The 20,321-nt window shown below is 42.8% G+C and overlaps 1 protein-coding gene across 6 annotated transcripts in view; it reads right to left on the bottom strand.

The window, feature by feature from the left end:
- Positions 1-12,502: 12,502 nt before the first annotated feature.
- Positions 12,503-20,321, bottom strand: part of UACA (uveal autoantigen with coiled-coil domains and ankyrin repeats) — an 85,809-nt gene continuing 77,990 nt past the window's right edge. For all 6 annotated transcript variants that reach the window (XM_019736005.3, XM_088796860.1, XM_074328204.2 and 3 more), the window contains 3 exons: positions 18,513-18,665; positions 16,570-16,635; positions 12,503-14,154 (listed from right to left, as the gene is read on the bottom strand). In XM_019736005.3, the coding sequence (XP_019591564.3) occupies positions 14,083-14,154; positions 16,570-16,635; positions 18,513-18,665 (291 nt within the window). In that variant the 3' untranslated portion in view covers positions 12,503-14,082. The remainder of the gene's footprint in view (positions 14,155-16,569; positions 16,636-18,512; positions 18,666-20,321) is intronic.

Here is a 20,321-nt window from a genome sequence, read left to right as displayed (position 1 = left end):
ACAAGCATATAAATATTTAATATTAAAAGGAGTATTGTTTATTGTTAGGAAGTCGATTTCAAGGTAGGCAGAGCTGGAAACCCTAAGGAAGAAGACGGCTCAAGACGGACCGGAGGCTTTAAACAGTTCTGCGAATATACAAATAATTAGTTCCTTGGAAGCAACTCCAGAGACACTGGGGCTTCCCAGGATGCACTTCCGGGAGGCGGAAGAGGGCAGGTGTTTCAAAGGACAGGAGCAGAGGGAGTAGTGTGGGCAAGGCAGAGAAGGAAGGCTCCCATCCCAGCCTAACCCCAGAATGAAGTGCAGCTTGTGAATATCCCACAAACAACACAAAGGGCTTTGTTAATGAAGCAGGGAAGGAGGAATGGACAAGCCAGTGCTTGTGGCAGAGAGGGCTACTCACAGGTGACAGGGAGCAAGCAGAACTGCTGAACTCCCATTTACTCCTGTCTTTCCTGTCAAGTGAAAGTTTTAGAACATAAAAGGTGAAAACAGAGTTAAGAGAAGTCAACACTCACCTATGCCCGGGCAGGCTTTGGGGCTTGACAGGGTTACTCGGCTGGTAGACGCCTGTGAGCCAGTGAGCCTGGGTTTGGGCTCTGTGGCCATCAGCAGGCTCAGTCGTGGGGGCAGCGGGCAGGCAGTAACTAGGAGTGGACCACAGGGCTTTGTCCTTGGTCCCAATATGTTTTTGAAGGAACATAATGGAGATCTAAGCCCAGAGAAGGCTCTAAACCATGTCTGTCCTCAGGACATTTGGCAGGGTCTGGAGACCCTTTCTGGTGATCACAACTGGGGCATGTGTGGAGGCCAGCGGTAGAGCTTAACTTCCTGCAACGCACAGGACATTCCCCCACAACAAAGAGTTATGTGTTCCTGCATGTCTATAGCGCCAAGGTTGAGAAACCCAGCTCTAAACGGATGGAATGACTGAGCTATTGGGCACCCACTCTGTGCCTGGGGAATGCACAGACAAAAAAGACACAGTCTCTCCACTCAAGAGCTCCTACTCCAGTACAAGGGACAGAGTCAAGTGGTCATACTAGAGGATGAAATGTGACCTAATGCAGGAGCTATGAGTACAGAGATAAAAGTACCACGATCCCACTAAGCCATGTGAGCTGGGCTTTGAAAGCTGAATGGATGTTTGGTCGGGACACACCATGTACATGAAGGGCGAGTGGAGGCATTAAATGTGTCCCTGTGCTGGGGATGTCACAAGCCGTGCGACTGGAGTGCTGGGTTCTGAAGGAGGAACAACTGTAGACAGGGTGGGAGGGCGCCATGCGCCTCGGGAAGGCCCTCGACAGTCATACACAGACTTCAAGAAAGTCGTTAAGCAGATGGTAACATGGTCTGATCGATCTCTTTAAAATAAGAATATATTTACTATCTCTTTGGTTAAAAAAATTCTGCCCTCATGTAAAGAATGAATATAATGTTAATCTCATTCATAAGTTCACCATGATGACATCATACCAAAACACAGTGGAATGTACTGGAACCTTCTAGAGCACACCAAAACACTCTGCACATCCATACTTATCAACCCCTCCTTTTGTCCCAGGTCTCACAATTAAGTTCGCAAAGTCATCCTAGAAAAAGTGCTCTACGTACCTCATTACTGACTCACTACGGTCACCTTCTAAGTACTCCCCTTGGGAAGCTATGCACTGACGCCAGGGCCTAGTCCACCCTTCAAAGCAATTTTGGAACTCTTTTTCTGGAATGGCCATCAGACCTGTTGCATATTACCCTTAATGTCCTGAATGTCATGAAAATGTCTTCTTTTCAAATTTCCTTTACCTTCGGGTAAAGACAGAAGTAATTGGGGGCCAGATCAGGTGAGTAGGGAGGGTGTTCCAATACAGTTATTTGTTTACTGGCTAAAAACTCCCTCACAGACAGAGCTGTGGGGGCTGGTGCATTGTCGTGATGCAAGAGCTCCTTCGGGACCATTTTTGCACACACCTTTCTCATGCCAAGATTTTCAGTTCAGATTTTCCTAACTGTTTCTCTAACGATGTTTACTTGGTCTGCTATGCTTCTCACAGTCAGCCAACGATTTTGACGCACAATTTGACAAATTTTTGCATGTTTTTCTCAGTTCTGCTCATTATTGGCTGCCCTGACCTCTCTTCATCAGTGACACATTGTCTCCCCTCAGAAAAACGTTTAATCCATTTGCACACTGCCATTTTCTTCATGGCATTATCCCCATAAACTTGGACTAACATGTCCCTGATTTCACTTCCACTCTTGCTAAGTTTAACAAGAAATTTAATGTTTATTCATTGCTCTAATTCAAGCTCAGACATTGTCACGACGGCACACAGAAACGCTACAACAGTAATGAATGCCACTCAGCAAGACGCCACTACATGTTGACATGAACACAGCTGAGAGACAGTAACGTACAAGGTTATGACACCTTATCAGCTGTTTGTACGGTGCTGCCAATGTAAGTGCACGGTGGCAAGATTGCAAACTTAATTGTCAGTCCCCGTATGTGTCAGCTTTTTTAAAGTGTTCAATACAATAATTTTTAGTAAAGTTACAGAGTTGTATAACCATTACCATAATCCAGTTTGAGAACATTTCCCTCACCCCACAGTGTCCCGTGTGTGCATTTATAGTCAATCCCCATTCTTACCCCCAGCCACAGGCCACTGCTAACCTGCTTTCTGTCTCTGTATATTTGCCATTTCTAGACACTTCATATGAATGGAATCATAAAACACGTGGTCTTTTGCCTCCAGCTTCTCTCACTCACCACTGTTTTGAGGTTCATCATGTGGAAGCACGAATCGGCACTTTATTCCTTTTTATTGGCAAATGACGTTCCAGTCAGAGGTCTATTTAGAAAACGATGCTCGTTCTAGATTGAAAGTTGAGTAGGAGAAGGAAGAACTGAGAAGCCAGGGGACCAGCTGGGAGACGATGGTGTTTGTTCAGGCTGGAGACGAAGAAGGCCTGAGCTGGTGGCATTGGGCGTGGAGAGAGGGAAGCCATTGAGGGTTCCAGCGCCTGGAGGCAATTTGCTTACGTGGGCTGTGTGGGGAAGGTGAGATGCCGAGGGGAGGTCTGCATTCCCGCGGGCCTAATTGTACATTAAAACTTTGCTAGACAAAATAATAAAAAGAAAATGAAAAAAGAGGGGGAAAAAGGGTAATACCATTTCTAGCTACTTTTATGTACTGTTTTTAGGCTCAGAACCAATAGAGGGAAGTCACAGGAAGGCAGATTTCTGGTCGAAATAAGTAAAAAGCTTTGTCCACGGAAACAGAATGGCAGAGAGTTGCCCACCCCTGGCAACATTAAAAAAAGATGGGTTCCTTTATATCTCCAAGATTCTACTGCTGCCCACACAAACTTATTACTTTTAGTACTCACATTTCTTACGTGACTGCAGAGAGAGGACACCCACACCGTGCGTGGGAAGTGTGAGCTCTGGGTTTACAGGTGAACCTTCATGATGCAGCCGATGGCCTGGAGTAACCGCGGATCAGAGGCCGTCAAAGGCCAAGTGTGGCGTGTGGTTGCTCCCTGAGGCGGGTTCTGCACAGGCCCTAAGGCGGGCTTGTCACTAGTGGCTGCGCTAGGGCAGAGGGAGGCAGCATCCGTTCTCATTCACTAGGAAAAAGCCCAGGGGGCACAGTGTCCTCCACTCTCCCTGACCCCCGCAGGCAGAGCCCATAGACCCCACCCCACCTCCTCACTGGCCCCATGATGCTTTGCTGCTGTCACTGCACTAGCTGCTCTAATAAGCCACAGTAACTCCAACAGACACTTGCCTGTTATTCATTCCGCACACTATGCCTTCCTTTAGGCCTGTTGTATGGGGTGGTCTGCATGGGTGGTACACAAGTGCCTAAGAAAAAGTCTCCATTTCCTTTGGGGAGAGAGGTCGTGAGACCAAGTCTTACAGGGCCAAGGTGGGATATGTGAAATTCTGTGTCTGCAGACAAAGGAAGATTACGTGCAAAACTTGGGCCTGGGGCAGGGACTTGGGGAAGAAAGCGTTTACTATGGTGAGTGGCTTGGTCTGGCTGAGGGGCTGTAAAGAAGGGTGAGCGGCCTGTGAAGCTGGAGGCAGATGTGGCTCCAAATCAGAACAGCCATAACCAAGGGAACTTGGGTTTCAGTCTGAAGGCCAGCGGGAGCCACTGCCAGAGAACAGTATGAAGAGCATGACGAATTCAAGGACTACAGCTGAGTGAGTCCTTCTAAGGGCAATGACCAACTGAAAGGAAGAGTGAAAACAGCTCTGCCCCCCAAATTCTTGATCTCGTGGGGTCCACTTGCCAGCAGTGACACCCTGAGACTTCATACAGCACCATGTGGAGAGGTGGTGTTTTGTTCTCACTGAAACACATTGGGATTTGCTCTCCACTCCCATGATGCTTCTGCCCGCCTAACCCTCTGGGGACTCACCTTCTACACAGACTTGGTATCAAAGATAACCTTGCTGCTAAGGAACCCCTTTTTCTGCAATATTAGAAAAATGGTGGATGGCCTTCATTCCTTAGTTTTGACCATGTACCAAATCACACAGAGAGCTGGCCTTCTAGAAGCGTGTATTCACCTATCGAAAACTCAAGTTGTGGCACCACTGGAGAGACAGCACCTGTGAGATCAGACTGCTGACCTGCCCTATACAACGCATGCCTCCAGGGGATCAGGACGTGCTTGTTTGTCACCACACTGAACAACCTACTCGCAACATTGTTGCTTCCCATCCCTACAACTCAGGGCTCTTTGGGTTTAAAGATTTTAGTCTTGAGAGAAGACTTCTTCTATCAGAAGAATTGTTTCAGAAACTTGGCCTTGTTATCTCTTCATGCTGCTGTGATGCTGTGACAGCCGCTACAGAACGCAAGAAGAGAAAAGGGTAGATGGAACCCGGAAGGCCCCCTAGGACTTCTCTTGACACTACATGCTCAGTGATAAAAATGAATGGAAACCGTAGCCAGTGTGCTTAATGACAGTGTTTGCCAGTTTCCTTAGAGTAAAAACTCCTGCAGTAGCCAATTTCAAGCTATCAATACAACATTACTGCCTATGGACGTGCAGTGGGATAAGACGAACAGTAGCTTACTGTTATATGGTATTTCTCCCATAAGTTTCAGGGACATAAATAATCTCAAAAAGATAAATAGTCAAATAATTAGGAAATAATGCATTTGAGGCATTTATTGCATTGTTTTTAATATAATTTATTTAACTGTGAGTTTATATCATTTGATTTTTAATAATTGGCTGTTTTTTAAAAAAAAACAAATGGCCCACAGCATTGCTGAAAATTTATTAATCTATTCTCACAAGCCAGTGCAAGATAGATCCAGCACACCACGGAGCCACAGTTCCATAGATAGGGGTCAAGGGCTCAGATCCCTCAGAAATGAAGGTTTGGGTCACGTTTCCTGGCTAAATAATCCTGTTGAGGTTATGACTGAAGGGAAAGGGAATCTTCAATATTGTGGAGGCTAAAAGCCACAAATACCAATTTTGCCTTTGGGTCTAATTTTAAAATCAAAGACTAGAGCAGCTACCCACATTTCCTTTCATTTCATGTATAGATTTATGGATTTTAACTAATTTTCCTTATCTTTCCTGTCATTGCTCTCCCCCTTCTTGAGGTAGCTAACTTTACAATTTTGTCTCTAGGTCAGATCACAGAATTGTGAGAAAGAATGTGACAGCCCTGAAGGAAGAGGGACCTCAGAGTCCCTGGACTTGGGCTTGGAACTGGTTCCAGTTCTTACGAGACACTGAGTCGTGGGTGGGTGCATTTTTTTTTTTTTTTTTATGTGAGTGCTAGGACAGAGGGTTATGTTGTGTTTTGTTTTTGAAGCAAAAATGTGGAAAGAAGGAATATTCTTGATATGGTAAATTCCCCGCCATAACACACCACCCCATAATGCAAACCTGGATATAGCACGGTTCATAATTGCCTCCGTCCTCTGCCCAAGCTCCATTCTCAAATGGAGGCAGCCTTAATTTGTCATCTCCTGCTTCTGCAGCAGGATGAACTATGGGAGGAGGATGAAGCTGAGCAGAGAAGAGCGGGCAACTCCGTATCGTCAAGTAGAGAAGTTCTCCTACATCACTGGTACTCCCCTCCCCAGGTCAGGATAACGAAATGGGAACCAAGCATATGAGAGCTTTAGAATCACTGCAACTGTCCTGGAACCCCTTCCCACTGCAGAATCCAGAATCATTCTCTTGATATTTAAGCTGGAGCTGACAGCTGCCCAAAGGGCACCATATGGCAGCTGGGACATTTACCCCAGTGGGTCATGCAGTGGGACTCTCAGAACTGCCATTCAGCTGGCTGTGCTGCCTCACCCAGTTATGTTTCCCAATAACACATCCACATGTTACAAGACTTGAATTTGGGATGTGGGGGGGAAATATATTTATTGCACTATAGCAGAGTTTTATGGTACTGGACACCAAAGGGAAGTTAGTGGCTGTTTGTATGTTGTTTGTTTGATTTGGGGCTTTGAATTTCAGTCCATATCTATGACTGGGAAATCCCCCTTATGAGTCTTAGGGTGCAGCAGTGCAGATGACAGCCAATCCTCCCTTGCCAGCCTCCCTGTGGTTAGCACCGTTAGGTGCAGCCAAGATGCAGACGTGCTTGGGACCTGGCACTCAGTGATGCAATCACGGCGTCTTCACCGCGCCGGTTCGGCAACATGGTTTGGCTGCAGGGCTTTCACACTTTGCCTTTCCAATGAGCTCCCTAATATTTTTTTTCAATAAACTACTTTTCTTCTTAAATCAGACAACTACTCTTGTAACTAAAATCTTTGGTGGATACTCTGTAAATCATTTCTCAGGAGAGGTAGCAGAGTTTCATTCTCACTTCTGGGTTAGCTACTGACAAGTAGGGCCACCCACTAAGAGTTCTGGGCACACAGTGGGGTGAAATGAAATGGAGTCACTTTGAGCAACGATGCAGTCCTTTTGAATGACTCTGCTTCCAGCATCAATCTGACACTTCCTTATGAAGCTCTTTGAATGCTCTGCCTGTAATCTCTCCTCTTTCTTATGGCTTGTCTTCCAGCCACTACTGCAGAGGCAGGACAGGAGCTCTTATACCTGTAGCAGCTGAGCGTCCCCTGCAGTTTTTCCTAGCTTTGCTAAAGCACATAAGCAAGTACTGACTGCCCCACACCAGTGGTGACGGGCTCGTGGACATCCATGCAAGCACATGTACATCTCAAGCCAACTTAGTGTCCGAAAAAGCAACCCTGAATTATAAGTCAGAAAAAAACAGTAAGAACATGATTGGTCCAAATGCCAACACAAAACAACAGTCAATCCAGGAATAGAACCTCATAAAACGTTTGTGGTAAGAAGGACTTTTGTAATAATCAAAGCATCTTTCTGTTCAGGTCTAGATACCAGAGTTATTATCTGTGGTCACACCAATCATCAGAAGTGTGCCGAGGAGCCAGAACCAAATCTTGCTTCCAAATCCTACTTAAAGGTGGTCTGGGGGGGGGGGGGGGGAAACAGCAGTTATCCCATCAAACACTCGATGCTAATCTTTGGGCCACCTCCGTCTCTTCACCAGGAACTTGATCTTGGAGCAAACCCAACTGTCCCTGCTACCAGAGGGAGGTCAGTACAACCTCTGCCTCTTACTGTCACTTAGCCCCTTAGTCAAAGCCAAGGGCACAGTTGGCAAAATGACCTGACCTGGGTCATGTGCCTACATCCCAGGATGCCAGGGAAAGCAAACATTGGGCATTTTCAGCGTTTATAGAGGGTGGGTATCTTTTCATCTCATTAAGGCTCATAACGCAGGTAATTCCCAAACCTGAAAAACGTGGTTCAATATACTGGATGGTCAAGAGAATGGTAAATGTCCACTATAAACATTTAAAACAAGGGATTTCATCAAAACTATAGAGGGAAGGAGGAAATTTTGAAAAGCAGCAACAATTTAGAGGGAACTATGAAGACAGAATGAGCATAATTCAGGCAGAAATGATGCCTCTACTTGTTGCAAATTATCTTTCTTCCCCTTAAAATATATTTTTCCCTCAATTTTAGTATTCTCCCTACAATTCTCTGTTGATTAATACATTATTGAAGGTTACACATGCTTTAAAGTGAAAATTCGTTCGTAATAGTTAACATGTTATAATTTACAACTGGTGTGAATGAATTGGGTCAAGTGCTTTTTAGTTCCTGCCTCAGAAAGCTACAGCATTTCCTGTCTTGGATTGGAGGTGAGGGAGATGAGGGAAAACAAGAACGTAGGGCAGGCCTGGATAAGGGGGTGCAAAACTGGGGGACTTGGGGTAAGAGCACAGGAGGCCTGAAGGGACACAGAACGCCCTGTGATGTTCTCTTCCTTGCACTGACTGCTACAAGTTGAGTCAAATTGAGGTCAGCTGCAGAAAAGCAAGCAGGATATTATGATGCTCATGGCATGTTTTCTGCATGCCAAGCTCCCGCTTGTTTTTCCTGTCCCCATCCTTTTTGTGTTTACTTCCCCTTCTCCTGTCCCGTATTAAAGGAAAACACTGCGAGCCACCTTACAATCCTTTTTGCAATGAGGTGGGGGTGAAAATACTAAATATGCATATTGACATTTGCTTGGGGACCTAGAGTGTCAAATCAAGGCACTAGCTGTTCATTCTCGTTAGACATCGGATCACAAGGGAAGCTTTCTCAGATTCTGTTGTCCTGGTAACTGCTCTCTACTTAGAAAACATGGAGGGCGCGATTGCTCAAAAGGGTCTGGAAGCAGAGCAAAAGCTTATTAAGGAAGGTTTTCTGCTTCCTACCACACAAGCCGTGGCGGCACAGTGGCACGGAGAAACGCCCTCCTGTGGGTTACCCCAGTTGCTGCAATGCATTTGGGCTTTGCTGCTGTGACGAGGCTGTGTACACGACAATAACAAGACTGGCTATAGCACACCAAACATATTTACAATGAATAATAGTATTTTGGATAATCAGATTGCAAATCCTCTTAAAGGCTTTTGACTCTAATGGATATATTTAGACTTAGACGAACAGTAGCTGGGGGGGAGGGGAGGATTCTTTCAAGTGTCGATTGGTGTGAATGAATAAAGATGGTTTTAAAAGAGCTATATTGCTTCGGGGTTAAGGCCAACTGGAACAATTCACTTTAAAAAAATCAAAAAGCCTCCGAGCTCAAGGGAGCAGCTTCCCCTTATGTGACGCTGATCCATTTCAAGCCTCAGGACCAGCGGCCCTGTCATGGCCTCTCTGCTCATCTACAAAGAAGTTTGTAATTGTGCACGCATGGAAACTTGCAACTCCTGGAAGTGACACAGTATTTGTAGCAACAACAAAGAGGAAAACAATTTAAGTAGCAGTCATTCTAATTTCGGCCCAACAGATTTTTAGCAGGAATCCTCTGAATAGGAACCGGCTTCATTTTTACACCCTGAAGAGAATTTCTGAAGCAGCCCATAAGGTGCCACTTAAGTCGCAGGCAATTAAAAAAAACGCCTAGAATAGCAAGAAAGAAAAATCACAAAATTTATTTGGACACTGTAAGGAAAAAATAAAGTTACAAATCCTTTTAACTCCGTCCCTTCTGACGTGCTCCCTGAATCTATTTGCTTTTATATTCCTACAGAAAAACTCACGCCCAGTGTTTGGAGCTGAGAATGGGCCAGGAGGTATGGTATAAATAGTAAGACAAGTTTATCGTAATTAGATATTGCTTGTCATGTTTTCACTGGAACAGAGAGTGTTACAAGCACTTAATAAACAGGATGGTGCATGTGTTGTCCTCACAATCTCAGTCCTTTCTTGATCATTTGGGAAACACCAGAAAAACGCAGACTTATCAGCAGTACCTTCTCCTCTCTAAGTCTTCCCCGGCCCCCGCTCCCTCCTCCACTCTGGTCTTTATCACTGGATAAGACATTTTTAAACTCAAATTCTTTACAATATAGAGCAACCTGGAAACTATTAGCAATGCAGTTTCTCGAAACGAAGTATCAACAGAGGGTACCCGGCTCCTTGGACTTCCTGCAGGTACCACTTTCAAAATGGCCTTCACCACATTCTTCTAGCTACTAAGAAAGCTACTTAATGATGCATACAACTGATTATTATAAAATAAGACGGAATCTGTATGATAGCTGTTCACAGTGTGGAAAATCACGCTTTTTCATGGCCTATTTTCTTTTAAAATGTATGCCCTTTTCCCACCCTTAATGCATTCTGTGTATGTAAAATAAATACTCTTCGCAGCAGGACCCGGGCTCAGAGGCCTTAAAACCCAATAAAAGAGTCCTGTAGTTTAATGGTCCTTAAATGCTTGACATCTTTTTCACTTAATGTAAAATCCATCTGATCTAATAGCCGTGACTGAATTATAGATATATAATTTTTTTTCTATTAAATGTTAATCTCCTGACTTGGCAGAGAAATAGAAGCTCTAAATTATTAAGAAGGCAATAACCTCTCTAAACTCTTTTCCTGAATTCATGGTATTTCCCAGGACTATTATCTAAAAAAAAAAAATTAAAAAAAATTCAACCTGCAAACCTGTTTAAAATATAAATATTGGGTCCATTAAGAATAATAATTTGATGCCAAATATCAGTTATAAGGGGCTTTGTTTTTATTGATGTCTCTTCTATTGCACTGAATGGAACACACACACACACACACACACACACACACACACACACACTGGGGAAGTGGGAAGCAACCCTCCCAGTCTTGGCTCTTTTTCATTTACATATGACATTTTTGTAACCTTCCCTCTTTGGTTGAATTCACTCATCACCCATGTTTGCTCATGCCAGCATAAATAACGGAAATGCCCGCTAATGCATGAGCGATGCCACATGTCCAATTATGCTAAACGCAAGTGCTCTGATCGCCTAGGGACTCTTCCTGGAATGCCATCTCTGCTGCAGTTTTTCGAGTTTTTTTAAAATCTCTGCATTTACGACTCTTGTGAGCTAAAGGCCTTACACGCATTAAGAAACAGACACCATGCTAAGAAGCAGGTTAATATTTACCTTGAGGGGCTGCTCTAGACAGCCTTGTTTCACATAATCAAGGCCCCAGCAAACATGGAAGAATTTCCAACACCAAAGTCTCACGTCCATAGTCGGGGACATCACTGAATGAACAAGACGAGGGCAGAGATGCCTATTTTCCATTCGGTATTTTGCGTTCGATGTATTTTATGGTGCCATTTGTTTTTTCTTTCCTCTCTGAAACTTGTAATGGTTCTTCCCTCTCTCTGAAAATTATTCACAGCATTTAGCAGCCAGGAGTAAGGTCCAGGCTCTTTTTCTCTGCCAGACGTGTGCAACCGTACTTGACATGCTCATCACAGGCCCTCCTCTTTCCATCCTCATTTTGGGGCCTGCCACGACTTGGACGCACAGAACACGCAAGAGGCAAAAAGGTCACCATGGGGTTGCAGCATCCAGTGACCAGGAAACTAAAGAGGCAGCGAGAAGTAGTTTTCTTCAACCCAACCGTGGTGACGCAGGCGGCAAGAGAGGCTTGTAACCACTGCCAATGTTTGGCGTCAGGTAAGCAGGCACTGAGTGAGACACGTATCCACCAGGGATGGCGACAATTCATTTGAAACCCTTCCCTTGCTGACTCTGAAACGAGTGAACTGAGAACATGAACCCTTCAGGTAGGTAAGAAGCACGTGCAGGGGAACAGTTTTAGGTCCTCGTGAGAGGGCAACTGGTAACACTAGGGGGAAAGTGCTCACGTTCTAAAGATGCAAGAGTTTTTCAGCAGCAATGATCCAATGCGTTTAGAATAAGAGGACATTTTAAACTGTGTAACATTTGGTTGGGATCAAGAGAAAAAGTTTAAATGAAAAACAAGCCATCAGAAAGATTAAAATTCATCTGGAGTTTTAGAGCAGCGCAGGTATAGCGAGTGATGAGTCACTGTAATATGAAAACTTAAGATGTTCATCGCGTGAGTATTTGATTTTACGTTAATAGCTCTTGGGAACAGGGACCCTCTGTCAAAAGGAACAAGCTTTTCTGACGATGCAGGAGTGATGAGAGAAAGACTAAACAATGGATTAATAATAAAGCTTCCGCCAAGGCCTGCCCTCCCACAGGAAGGAGTCAGCGATTCTCAGCGAGCACTCAGAGCACCTGTACAACAACCCATCTTCCTTCCTCTCGGCCAAAGTTCAGACCTCACAGCCTTTGTGAACACAGGACTGCAGAGACCAGCATGGCCCATCATTTATGTTCCTCCTGTTTACCATCTAAAAGCTTTAACCTTCAGTGTCTTAAATGAAGTTTCTGCCTTTGATATCAAAAGGTGAGTGAATGAGACAATGGGATACATTCAAGGTTACTTGATCTTTCACTCTACACAGTAACAGAAAATGGATGTCACCATCTGTATTTTGGACCCCATGGTTCTGTACATCAAATTCTCCAAGGCAACAAATGGACGTTTACCTTGTGAATCTTTTACAAGGATATTCAAAACAATATACCACAGAAAACATTTTATTGATGGTTGAGGGCAAAATAAAATACACATAAGGTTCCCTTCCTACTCATGGAAAATACAGCATTGAAATGTGAGTATTCAGTTAAGGACTTTTCCTACTCCAGGGTTTTAGCAGGTGGCTCATGAAACAGAAGTCATGCTGTAAAACATTAAATATAAAAATTAAAGAATCCAAATACTGCTTATGTAAACTGTGTATATCCACCTAAAGAATTAAGAATAAATCCAATTCTGCCTTTTCACTGTTGTTTCTACACTGAAGAAATACTTCTTTTTCAGTGGAAAAAGCTATTTTGATGTCCTGTGTCCTTGTTATTATAAAAAATGGGATCAAAAGTCTGGTTCAAGATGCTCCAAGATTACTGCTAAGGCACATATTGCAATTAAAAAAGAACTTGGTGGAAATAACTCATTTGTTCAGTTTATTTGCTAACAGTCAAATTAGTAATTGTCAAATTGAATGGTAAAAAAATATTAATAAAAATAACAAAACACATCAACTTTTCTTAATGAGATGTAGTTAATAAAAATGGTTACAATAGAGTATTTACTATAAACATGTCCAATTTTATTTTCTTGCTACCTATATTCTTAGTTTCCTATATTATTGCACTTTTGTCTAAAACCTTAAAAATCTGTTTTCTAAAACCAATTCTCTCATGCTCATTTTGCAAGAAAACTGCGTTTCACATTATTAACCTCATTAGTGCAATTTTCCTATAAATAAATACAAAACATTTGGAGGATGCATATATAATGAGTACTTGGTTACTATAGTAGCAAATGTCAAAGTAATTGCTAAGAAAGTCTAAAATTTTGACACGTTGAAAAATCTAGCATACCATTTATCATACTTCTCTAAATCCTGTGGCAAGAAAAGTCACCACAAGGGAAAATTAAGATACTGTTGTGGAGGCAACTTTATTATAAATTCCTGATATAGTCCACCCTGGCCTGTTCTCAATCTAAATGTAATTTAGCATGCAAACTATTTTCAAGAAACATACTTAAAAAGGCATAAAGGTTATTAGTGTAAGAAGAAACAAATCTGTACCTCCCAAAGAAGTTCAAGGCACTCATTAAGTGACATCAGTAAAAACGGAACTTGGCCAGCCAAGTTCCAACGCATTCCTTAAAACTGCGTGAGGTCTGAGGGCTCAGGATGAAGCTGAAAGATCTTTTGATCCACTTAAAAGTGGCCACCAACCAAATTAATTTCTCTGAAAGAAATCTTTAAACAATTTGTTCAGCCTAACCCCTCTTCAACCCCACTCAGATGGCTCATGTTTTATTAGGGACTCCACGGTTTAAAAAACATGTGGCCAATCCAAAGCAGAGTGTTACGCTGTTTGCCTAACTGTTAAATTAACATATACAGAGTGTAAGATTTGAACTGATAGTGAACAACTCCATCACATACTCATCTAATTAAAAAAAACCTACTGATGGGACAAAAAATATTTTATTTCCATTACACTCGCACGGGAAGGCTCAGAAAGGCTGTTGCGTTGGAGCCCAGCACTCGGCACCAGCAGGTGAGGTGACAGGCGGGGCCGCCTGCTAGCACACGAGCCCCTGTCGCATCTGTATGATCTGGAGCAAGGCCGCCTGCACATCTTCATCCATGTGGCCCTGGGGACAGAGGAGGAAGGGGCGACATCCTTTACGTCATCCGCACCTACACCAGAACTCTAAAGACAAGACTGTACAGTAGGGTCTAACCAGCTGCGATTAACCAAATGCTAAATCCTCACTACCTCGGTTCTATTCCACAGGATTTGTTGGAAAAGCGAGTAGAGCTCTACGGCGGAAACAAAGAAAGTCCATTTAAAAGTAGTGCACACCAGTTGCTATTAACACCTCTTATAAGAAATCAGATAAACAAACCTCTCTCTCTCTCTCTCTCTCTCTCTCATAATAACAGCTCGGATGGTAAGAGGCAGCATAAGTTAGAAATGAACCAAGTAAACTACAAGGACATTTTGCTCCTGCTGAGATTTTTTAAAATTAAAACAGCAATTAATGAAAAAAATCCCCATATTTAGGTATTTTATATAAATAGAATTATATATATTATTTTGCAACTTGCCTTTTCACCCAGTGTCCTACAAATTTTCCCTAAGTTATTTCCCTAATTATTTTAAATGATTGTATAATATCCCACTGTATGGATGCATCGTAATTTCTTTATCCATTCCCCCAGTGATAGGCATTTTAAGGTGTTTTCAATCTTTATAAGCAGATTCCCAGAAAACAAACTGATGGGTCAAAAAGCAGGCTCAATTTCTAATTTTGCTAAGTACTACAACATTTCCCTCTATACAGATTATAACAATTCACGCTCCCACCAACAGGGTATAAATGCCCATTTTCCCACAATGCCCTGGGTAACACTACAACCACCATCTTGTTTAATAGTCACCAATCCCTTCAGTGAAAAACGGTACCTCCTTGTTTATTTGCATTTCTCCCATTACTAGTGAGGTTGGGATCTTTTTACATGAATATTAGCCCTTTACATTTAGAAAGAAACACTTTAAACTTAAAAAGATGGCAAGGGGTTGATTACATGCACGTCAACATGGTGGGCTTATTGCAGCACCCCGTGACCGCATTACCCCGTTTCTTTGCTGGAGCACTTGAATAGATTTCAGCATAATGCCTTGTATTAATATAAGAAAGTTTGGCTTCCAAAATCTGTTTCTATAATAACAGGATGTTTAAATATCAAACATTAGCCGTAGTTGACTAAACTGAATTTCTTAGCTAACTTGGTGATGCCAGAAGGCAAGACTATTTCAGACGCCAAACTGCTTCTGCTGTGTTTCATTAGGAGTCAGTAGAAAATAATTTCAGATTTCAGAAGCACACATTAGACAAAGCTGAAAGGCTTGCTAGTTTACAGTCTTCCAGCGCGAGCACGGCTTTCCTCCCTTCGCCAGTATCAGATGTGAGTGAGTTCCTCAGGCCCTCGAATACAGAGCTACACTTTGTCACTGCTTCCCCTCCTAAACCTCCCATCCCGCTGTCCTTCCACAGTCTTCTCTAGTAACTGCAACATGCTTTCAAATCCCAGCTTATCTTCTACCTACTCAAAAAAAAGTGCTGAAGGTACTTCCTTTGATCACACCGTTCATTCTTTTCCATTGGTTTCCCCTTCATCTCTTACAGAACAGGCAGGCTTTTGATTTTAAGAATTTGACATCGTCGTTTCTTCCTTTTTATTATTTTACCTAGTTCTTTTTTTAATGACTTCTCTTTGATTGACATTTTCTCTCCACATCTATGTTTTGTTTTGTTTTCTAATCATGTGACCTGACAAACTTCAAATCTTAAACAATTCTATTATAGCTCACCTGCCAGTCTAACATTGTATCTTTTAGTACATCTTCCTGAAAAATCTATTCTGAGAATTTTGGAGATGCTGATCGCAGGGTTTCCACAGGGCACTAAGTATGGTATCCTTTATCTGTGTGTGTTAAACATTTTCTCGGTGTGATTTATCTTTTTAAAAAAATAGCTTTCTCTTATACCCCCAAAGAAGGGAATTCTTATGCTTCACTGAGTGTAGGGCTCAATATATAAATATTATTGATACGTTCCTAACAGAACCAATTTTTTTCCTGAAACTATTACAATTCCACACACCTTACTTTTCATTTTTGTACTTATACAGTATTCTCTACATTTCAAAGAAACACTCCTGAGCTTCCACTCCCCTCTTTTAGCTGCCGGCCCCGGTGGCTGCCAAGGCATTCTCTCTAGCTAGCAATACATTACTGTGTGCTGCCATATGCTGACAAACTATCTATAAAATGAGTGACAAGCAGGTGGAGAGAATACTAACTTTAAGATGCTGTGTTGCTATACAGCTTTGAAAATTTCTGCGGGAGATACACAGGCCGTGATTAAAAGAAACACAATTATATTTAAATAAGCATATGGGGTACAACTACTTTAAACATGACTTCCACATAAATGTACCTGAACACGAAAAATGATTTTCTCTAAAACAATAGCCTTTGCAAGGGAGAAATGGCTCTTTACCTGTGCAGCACTGAGAAGGTGTGTCCGATAAATTGCAATTACTTCCTGGTGCTGTCTGTCAGCATCCTAGATATGTGAAAAGATGGACAGGTTAGAACATCAGGACTCAGCTTTCCAGACACATGGAGCCTCATGACACTTCTGTCCTTGGGCCTGAGGCTATAAAACAACGGGATGAGGAAAGGGCTCCTGTTGCTCCTTGTAACAAACCACCATGGACCCAACAGGTGCAAAATTCCACAGCATCACAACAGTATGAATTTTTCTCATGGGCGTGTGAGAACATTCAAAATAAAAGCAATTCTACTTATCCTAGGTCACATGAAATGACTGCCTTAGTTCACATTTAATGCCACAAAATTATCCAGACATTTAACTTAGGCTTTGGATTGTGGCAAAAGCTTCCCATCTTGTCCCGTCTCTGGACTTTATTCCCTGTCATGCTTCCAAGACTAAGGCAGCTCTTCCCCTCCTATCACTTTTGGCTGAAAAACCGGGGGTGACACCTTGTTACATATAAAAGAGAATCCCAACTCATCAGCCTGTTCCACCTCCATGCCCTGCTTCACCCTGTTGCCTGGGCCTGGCAGAGTCTGTTTTCCTTTCACTTAGCAAAATACCGTCGATCTTACAAGTGCTTGCCAGGTCCTCCCTTCCTCTCTGAAACGAGATTCGGCCCTATCAGTAATCTTCCCTTCCTGGGAATTAATGTCACTTAGAATCTGGGACTGTATTTGCAATTCTATATTTGGTATTTTTTTGTCTTGTTTTACTTCTGATAGATCTAGATTCTGCCTCTCTAACTACCCAGGACTACCTGGGAACAAGAACTGCATACTCTCTTCGTTCCTGACAGCACTTAGACAGTCGTGAACATAATAAATGATACACAAATATTTCCGATTATTGGAGGGATAAGCATACCCTTTTGATAAGATCCAACTCAGCAATTTGTCATTATTAATCGGTAGGCCAACAGTAATATCAAATGAAGACTTAAAAAATAACTTTATCCAAAATAACTCATAACCAGTTCCTACAGAATATGAAAATATTGGCAACAATTTACATTTGATTGTGCTGTGTTTCACTTAGCATGTCCACGCACATCATGCTAGCTCATTCAATTAAAAAAGCAAACAAACAAGGAATCCATTCTTACTATGCTATTTTATGGATGAAGAAGCCGAGCGTTAGGAGAAGGTTCCATGTCCTTGCTTTTAAGCGGCAGGACTTAGAACTGAGCTTCCATGTTTAGCCTGTAAATCCAGGTGCTTTCTTCAATATGTAAAGGAGATCTAGTGGTACCTATATGGATTTATATATCCAGATGTTTTCTTTTAATGTGTAATGATATAAGGTCTAAAACCATAGGAATGACTAGCTTTAGTCATAAAGATAAGAGATTATATATGTAAAAAAACCCGTTAGTTTAGCTGACCAATATTTTAGAGAGTGTGCTGCAGTTAGTTAGAAAGATACCAGATTTGGAGCCAGCCAGTCCCAGGGTTAAACCCAGCTGTCTGACCCTAGGCATCAGGTATTTTTGTCTTTGTTTCCTTAACATGGAATGTTAACTGGGGGGAATAAAAACCTTTTAGGATTGTGATGAAGATAAAATTTAAAGTATGTGAAATGAGTGGTGTAGGGCCTGGCATAGAGTAGGCACCAAATAAACGATACCCTCCCAGCAGTGTCCACAACTTTGAGCAACGATGACTATGCTCTTGGATCTGAACACAGCTACAATCCATCTGACTCCTAAAGGAGTTTGATGAACACGCAGGGACGTGATGGCACCCCGGCATCCCCGCACCCCGCATGCAGCCCGCAGCTCGCAGGCCCACACCCCCACACGCAGCCCGCACCCCACAGCCCCGCACCCCACAACCCGCAGCTCCGCACCCCACCCGCAGCCCGCAACCCGCAGGCCCGGCACTCACAGCCAGCTGGTGCTGCAGGGACCTCACTTGCTGCTGCAGGGTGTCAATCAGCTGGCTCTGTCTCTTGCTGGGACTCCCACTTGTGTAGGTGAGCTGGGAAAGGCCATTGAGCGCCTGTTTCAGTCTCTCTACATCGTTCAGCAGCTCAGTTATCTTATAAAACAAGAAAAAAAGTTACGGGAGGATCACATACGCCCCACTTATTCATTTACAATGAACATCTTTACACAGTATATACAATACATATTAATTTCATGCATCACATTCCTCAGTAAATCCCTTACAGAAGAATTATCGAATTAAGAACGAACATGGTGCATATCCGAACATGTGAGTATGACCCCCATCTTCCTAGTTTTAGGTGAGACGTCAGTACGTATGAGGTTATGCAGACTATCTTCCAGGTAGCGGGGATTCCCTCCAACAAAGTTGGAAAAGTAAAAGAGCATGGCTCATGCACATCCAGAATTAACTTAGGTGCCTGTTCGTTTCAGGAATGTATGATTTTAGACTATTTTGTCTTAAAGAGGGGAAAAAAAAATAGGGAGGCTGCTTAGAGCAGTGGAAAGAGCACAGGCTTTAAACTGTTTTGCTGCAAATTTCGGATATGTTTTCCTGTGGCTTGCACTGTCAACAACAAAGATGCTTTGTTTGCCATATTGTGTAATATTTTATAATAAATTTTTAATGTCCACAATGCCATTAGATTCTAATTTGCTAGACTTAAATCTAATTGATGCCACTTAGTCTGTTTTGAGTATTTTTTGCTACCATTCAATGTAATGGTAAATTTATTCCCATACAACAAAGGTTTCGAATAAAAATGTCATTTATGTGCAATGCAGCTTTTTATTTTTTGTGGATTTGACACATTTTGAAAAAAATCTCGAAATCAATTAATGCAGTGAAAGAGTCAAATAAGACACAGCTGACGTGGAGTAGCTGTATGACCTTGGCGGATTTCTTTTGTTTTTCTAAGCATTAATTTCATTATCAATGAAAGGGAGAACTCTTTCATCGCTGAGGAAATCAAATGCAATCATAAAGATATGCCTGGCAACAAGTACATGCCCAATTAATGGCAATAATTATAAGTAGATATTAATAACTTGTTATTATAATGATCTACTGTTACATTCATAACCACCTTCCGAACAAGCTGAGAGCATGTAAACGCCGGCTCAGCTGAGCAGAGTCAGGTGAGGCCTCGTACCGCCCGCCCACGGAGGGGCTGGGCTGGGCCTGCTTTCCTCCTTGCCGCGTCCTCAGCACTGAGCACAGCACCTGGCACGCAGAGGCATGTCACCGTTACTTGTGGAACTGAGACAACTCCATCTCCCTGACTTCTCATCTTCACTTTACACAACTCCCAGTTCTGAAAATACTGCTGAGCACCTACTCTGTACATTATAAGCGTACAGCGAGAATGAATGACAAGGAGAAAAGATAAGTTATGATTTTTCTCTTAAATCATCTCTTAAATCATGGTTGGGAAGATCATCCACAAAATTCTGGCACTGTAAAGCGTGTCTGTGAGTGTGTGAGTGTGTGTGTGTGTGTGTGAGAGAGAGAGAGAGAGAAATGGATGGCAAAGCCAGAAGAAAACATGCATTTTGAGAGAGGAGCAGTTTGCTGTGGACTAGACTGGACAATGAAGGCTCAGGCAGGAGGACACGTGCTAGCGTGGGCATTACGGCACGTGCAGGACTTAACTCAGTGGAAAGGAGGGCAGGACATTCTGGGTGAGGGGACCAGCCTGTAGAAATATATGGGGACACAATGGACAGTGAATGGGAGGGCTCGGTGTGC

The sequence above is a fragment of the Rhinolophus sinicus genome, chromosome 3 (assembly GCF_057876585.1).
Source record: "Rhinolophus sinicus isolate RSI-liver-muscle chromosome 3, RSI-T2T, whole genome shotgun sequence".
In the NCBI taxonomy this organism is placed as follows: domain Eukaryota; kingdom Metazoa; phylum Chordata; class Mammalia; order Chiroptera; family Rhinolophidae; genus Rhinolophus; species Rhinolophus sinicus.
The sequence above is the reverse complement of the archived record's forward strand: the minus strand, read 5'-3'. Positions and strand labels throughout refer to the sequence as shown.